Consider the following 5190-nt stretch of genomic DNA (forward strand, 5'->3'; position numbering starts at 1 on the left):
TATTTATATCAAGCTGCAGGAACTAAATTTTATTCCAAAAGTGTGGTTTTACATTATATACACAGAAATCGAATATAAAATGACAATATAAAAAGTTAAAAGAGAAAGCATACAGCCAGAAGGTACAAAGAAAGTTGAACAGTTTAAAATGGTACGATATGTAACATGTATTTTTTTTAAGCTGATGCTGGCAATTTACAAGGAACAGAATCCAACATTTGCCCCATTTTTTTTGTTTTCATTTACCAATGCAGCACACTATAGAAAGGTCAGCTTGTACCAAAGCTTAACATTTGTAAATAACTATAAACTGCAGTATTTTACAGGAAAAAAAAAAAAAGAAAGGAAAGAAAAGAGCATTTTTACACTTGTTTTAAATAACAGCTTGCATACTTTTTTTTTTTTTTTTTTTTTTTGCCAAAAAGTGGCAATTCTCAGCATCCAGAGGGTTTGGGCATAGTGGCAACTTGGTTTGCTTTTTTTTTTTAATTATTAAACTTATACAGTTGTGGCTTCCTAACCCCTTGAGTACTACACAGCGCTCCTTCTTCCAAGGACTGCATGCACAAATTCTTCACAAACCAGTTCTGCATTAAAAAAAAAAAAGAAGCTCGTTCATTTAAAACAAATAAGTTCTGCTTCCGACACAGCTTTTATTTAAATGAAATACCTTTAAGCCTTTTGTTTTGTTTTGTTTTTCCTTATTTACTTACTTAGTCACTGGGAAAGGCACAGAAATGCTATTACAGTTCTCAGAGGGTTAAAACTTGACACTACCAGGTTCTGTGACCTTTATTGTCATGGCAACTTTGTAATTTTAGGATGTCTCTTTATCATTGTTCTTTGTGTCTTTCTTTACGGCTAAATTAATGTCTCTCAATAGTGTCTCCCACTATATTCTACAAAAGATAGCTTAACACCAAGGACAGATGTTGAAAATAAAGGTCAGACTTTGACTCACAAAAAATAAAAACAGAAACAAAAAATAACCATGCACAGATCAGACAAAGAGCATATAAATATAACTACAAAATAAGTGTAAGAAAAACCAAGGTCCAGATAGGCAGTTCAGCAACAAAAGTAAGACTGATTTCAGAGGCTCAGGTCAGGCCTAGTGCAGTACTATGAAGAAGTTTAGTGCAATGTTCCTGTGGTCACTTGCATACCTGGCTGCTTACCTGGACGCTATTGTTTTTCTAACTCAGTTACATAGATCAGATGGTCCTCTGGGGACTTGCCATGTGTTTTACTAAGGTGCAGTTTGACTGCATGCTTGCTTGCAAAAGTTCGGTTACAGAGCTTACACTGGAATGTGGAGCCTAAGTCCTCCTCGGCAATTCCAAGTGAGCCCAAAGTCTTGTTCGCGAGGACTTTTGAAACATTCTGCTGTTCTTGAATCTGATTAAGTGGCAACTTTGACAGATCCTTCAAACTAAACCCTAGGTGTGTCTCTAAGTGACTTATGTATGTAGAAGCAGTCCTGAACTGAGAGGCACAATCATTGCAAAAGAAAACAGGATGTCCTGTGTCCAAGTTCTTTAAAAACTTAGTTCCACCTGTCCTCCTTAACTGATACTTCACATTGGCCAGCCAGTGGCTAATTGTGGTCATGGAAAGACCAGTAAACTTAGAGATGTGTACCCGCTCTTGTGGACCTAAGTCCGACATAATGTATTTGCCTTCCGGGGTCTCCCTCAAGCTGGAAGCAAACTGGGCTTGAAGGATTAGAAGATGCTGAGGGTTCCAGTTGGACTGTCTGCCCTTCCTCTTGTGTACTGGTGACAGTTCATCCAGAGCTTCCTCAAAACTGCTCCCGTCAGCATCAGACTTCTCTGACACGGTAGACGGAGTAGAAGACTTGGGTGTCAAACGCCCTGTGAGGTTCTTCACCATATCAGAAATATCCAGCAGGGCACTCTCTCTGAGCGGGGACGAGGCAGAGTCAGCCACACTGGAAACAAGAGGTTTGGTTTTGGACTTGGTTAAATCAATAGGTTGATCACTGTTCTCATAGTAATACCGGTCAATAGCATCAGCCTGCTTGACTGGAGTGGTTGGGTAAATGGGTTTGTCCAACATACTGTTGCTAATTTTGTACAGCATGGCCAAAGGGTCCAGAGAGGGGCTTACCGGCTTAGAAATTTTGCCTAAGTGGGTATTCATAATGGACTGTAAAGCACTCAATGGATTAATGAAGGATGGCTCAGGTGAATGATCTGTGATGATTCCTAAATTGTTACAGCCGTTTGCAACCTTTGTTTTAAGTGGCTCTGTACCATTTGGCGTATGTGCTTCTGCTGGACTATCCTTTTTGACCTTCTGAACTTCTGTCTCAGAGCTCTTCTTCTGCTGCTGTTTGTTATTTGTTTCTTCTGCTTTTGGGAAGTCCTTGTTTTCTTTAGCAGCAGGAGACATGGGTTTGACTGGAGAACTCTTCTCTTTCTCCAAAGGCTTTTCTTCCTTCTTCACGCTGATTTTACCTGTAACTTTCTCCACCAATTCTTCCATCGCAGATACATTGCTCTTGTGAGGTGGGGGTGTGAGATTGCCTGGAGAATGGATAAGCGCATTGTGTTCTGACGACAGTGATTTTACACTGCTGGCATAAGACGGCTGCATTTGAACGCTCTGCACCGCGGGCGGAAGAGGTTTGACTGTTCCTGGGAGCTGGTAAGCTGCATGAATACTGGGATATCCTCCCCAGGAAGGGGCTCCATTCTGAGCTTTGCTGATAGCTGTTGTCACTGTGTTCTCCAGAGATTTCAATATGTCTATTCCGCCTTTAGGACTATCATCTAGGTCCTCCTCTCTGAGGTACTGATACAAAGTTGTTGGCTCAAATTTCTCTGTGGAGTCCTCATTCTCCTCTTTAATCTTTTTCTCTGTTTCACTGACCACCACCTTTTCCTTCTCTACGTCTTTCTTTTCCTCTGAGTTTGTGGAGCCCGCTGGGGAATCGGGCTGCTTTTTAATGTTGGAGGCTGGTAGCCTTGTGTGGGTGGTGGGTGGAAGGGGTATAGACTGTATCTTCTCCTCCACCACAGGGTCCAATACTAGCTGTTTGCCTTTTTTGGAAGCAGAATTGGTCACCTTCAAGAAATGACCAGTGACCATCATATGAGCAGTGAGCTGCTGCAAAGTGTCATGGGAACTGCCACATTCCATGCATTTCAGTATTTGGGCTTTGCGTGCCTCAAACTGCCAAGTGTAGCTAGCACCATTTTGATAGCCATAGCGGTTGTTTGGAGTCACATAGGGGTTGGCAGTTTTCTGATCCTTTGCAGACTCACCCAGTGAAGCTTCTGCAGTGATCCCTGTTGGCTCAGGGGAACAAGGTGAAGCTAAGTCCTGAAGTGCTCGCTTTTTGGTAGAAGGGACCAATTTAGTGATGGCTGGTACTGGCTCCTTCAGAGGCACTTTCTGGTAATGCTTTGTTTTTATCATATGGACACTGAGGTCTTGCAAAGACTCAAACGAATGCCCACAGTACATGCACTTCAGCACTTTTTGGGCATCCTCTTTGCCTTCCATTTCCATAAGGGATCGTTTTCTAGGCTTTGACCACCGTTTGGTCTTATCAGCTTCTTTATCTCTGTTGTCATCACGGTAATGTCCAGTTTCATTCATGTGCACTGTTAGCTCCACCAGTGTGTCATAGGCTGCACTGCAGTCTTTGCATCGGAACTTGCTAGCACCGGTGAACACAGACCCATAAAGTTTATTGTTTTGCCGGTAAAGCTGTACTGTGCTGAAAAGACTAGGCTCTGGGAGAAGTCCGTATGATGAGGTCTGCTGCAAAGTTTTAGCTAATGCAGCTTGGTGCCAGTCATAACCCGAGCCACCACTGTTACTATTACTGTTACTAGTATTACTGGTAGTTGTACTGGTACTAGTGTTGGTACTGGTAGTACTTGTACTCTGGGAATTGGCATTGGTGTCAGTAGTGGAGGTGTTTTCATTCTGGCTGATTCCGTTGTTGCTGGTGGTTGGATTGGATTTCTTTAAGTCCAAAGCTAAACTGGACCAGCAAGTCTCTGAAAGCAAATTTGCATACACAGCTTTTATTTGTGCCAAGCTGTCCTGTGGATAGGAAACATTGTCTGTGCACTGAGGATCCTCTTTCTCTTCTTTAGAGGAAGTGCTTTTGAAATGGGCCAGCTGATCGCTGTTTTCACTAAACGGCGAACCATAGCCTGCATCCTGATTAGTTGCAGTGCTGACTGGGGAGTTCTGGTAGCTTTGAGCCTCTTTGATCTCCGCTTCTTCATTGCACAAATACTCATTCTCCTGGATGTCCAGAGACAGCCCATCATCTTCCACGCTGTCTTCATCTATTTCTGCTGCTTTCAATTCCTCCTCAGGAACATATGCTAAAATACAGGAGGGGAGAGTGGGGGGTAAAACAAGACAAAGTTATTGAACACACACATTTTACATCGTTGCTGTCTCCTGTACTAAAAGCAGTAACCATAAAGACAAATTTTGAAGATACTTCCAGAAACCAAACTCACCATCACTCACAAACTCCACCTATAAATCCATATACTCTGTCCTGGTTACAGTTTGATATCAGTGCTATCTAAGAATAAACTTTGACTTCAGCAGTAAAATATGTGCCAGGACCACAGTAGATACCATAATATCAAAACCAAAATCGAACAAAGAGCCTACTAAACCAGTTCTTATCAATTTAAAAAATGGCCTGGCACTGAGCTATATTTACTGCACTACGTATGCACAACACATGGCAGCTGACCTGCACCCCTCAGACCTCGGCACTCAGAACCACTGGCTTGGCCAATTCCATCTCGTCAGGGCTGTCTTTTCTCACAAACTGGCTTCAGCTATAGCTTCAAGAGCCATTTCTGTGTCACTGACACCTGACTCTAATGGAGCTATACGGGGCAAGTCTGTCAGGTTAGCTGTTCCAGGGTCTCCTGGTGGCTGGCTGTACTGGGTCCATCTGAGAGCAGAACAGCTTTCATTTTTACAAGGTGAAAAGAGAAGCAAGACTATGATCGTTTTCTGAAATGGCTAGGATATACTTTGCCTCGTGTTATGATCTGACGTGGGTCCTGCATTTACCATTTTGAAAAAAGCTGTCAGCAACTAAAAGGAAATGTTAGAGATTAATTTTAAAAAGCACCAAACAAAAAACTTGAGACCTCCATCCCAGCTTGATTATTGGTT

At 42.4% G+C, this 5190-nt stretch overlaps 1 protein-coding gene across 1 annotated transcript; it reads right to left on the minus strand.

Annotated features, from left to right (window-relative positions):
• Positions 1 to 454: 454 nt before the first annotated feature.
• TSHZ1 (teashirt zinc finger homeobox 1) lies at positions 455 to 4963 on the minus strand (the record flags this gene model as incomplete). The annotated part of the gene is made up of 3 exons (XM_009585604.1): positions 455 to 3815; positions 3918 to 4370; positions 4836 to 4963. Coding segments are annotated over 3 exons (3211 nt in total), but the record flags the coding sequence as incomplete, so codon positions are not given.
• Positions 4964 to 5190: the final 227 nt, after the last annotated feature.

This window comes from Fulmarus glacialis, unplaced genomic scaffold (genome assembly GCF_000690835.1).
Source record: "Fulmarus glacialis isolate BGI_N327 unplaced genomic scaffold, ASM69083v1 scaffold24539, whole genome shotgun sequence".
Taxonomy (NCBI): Eukaryota; Metazoa; Chordata; class Aves; order Procellariiformes; family Procellariidae; genus Fulmarus; species Fulmarus glacialis.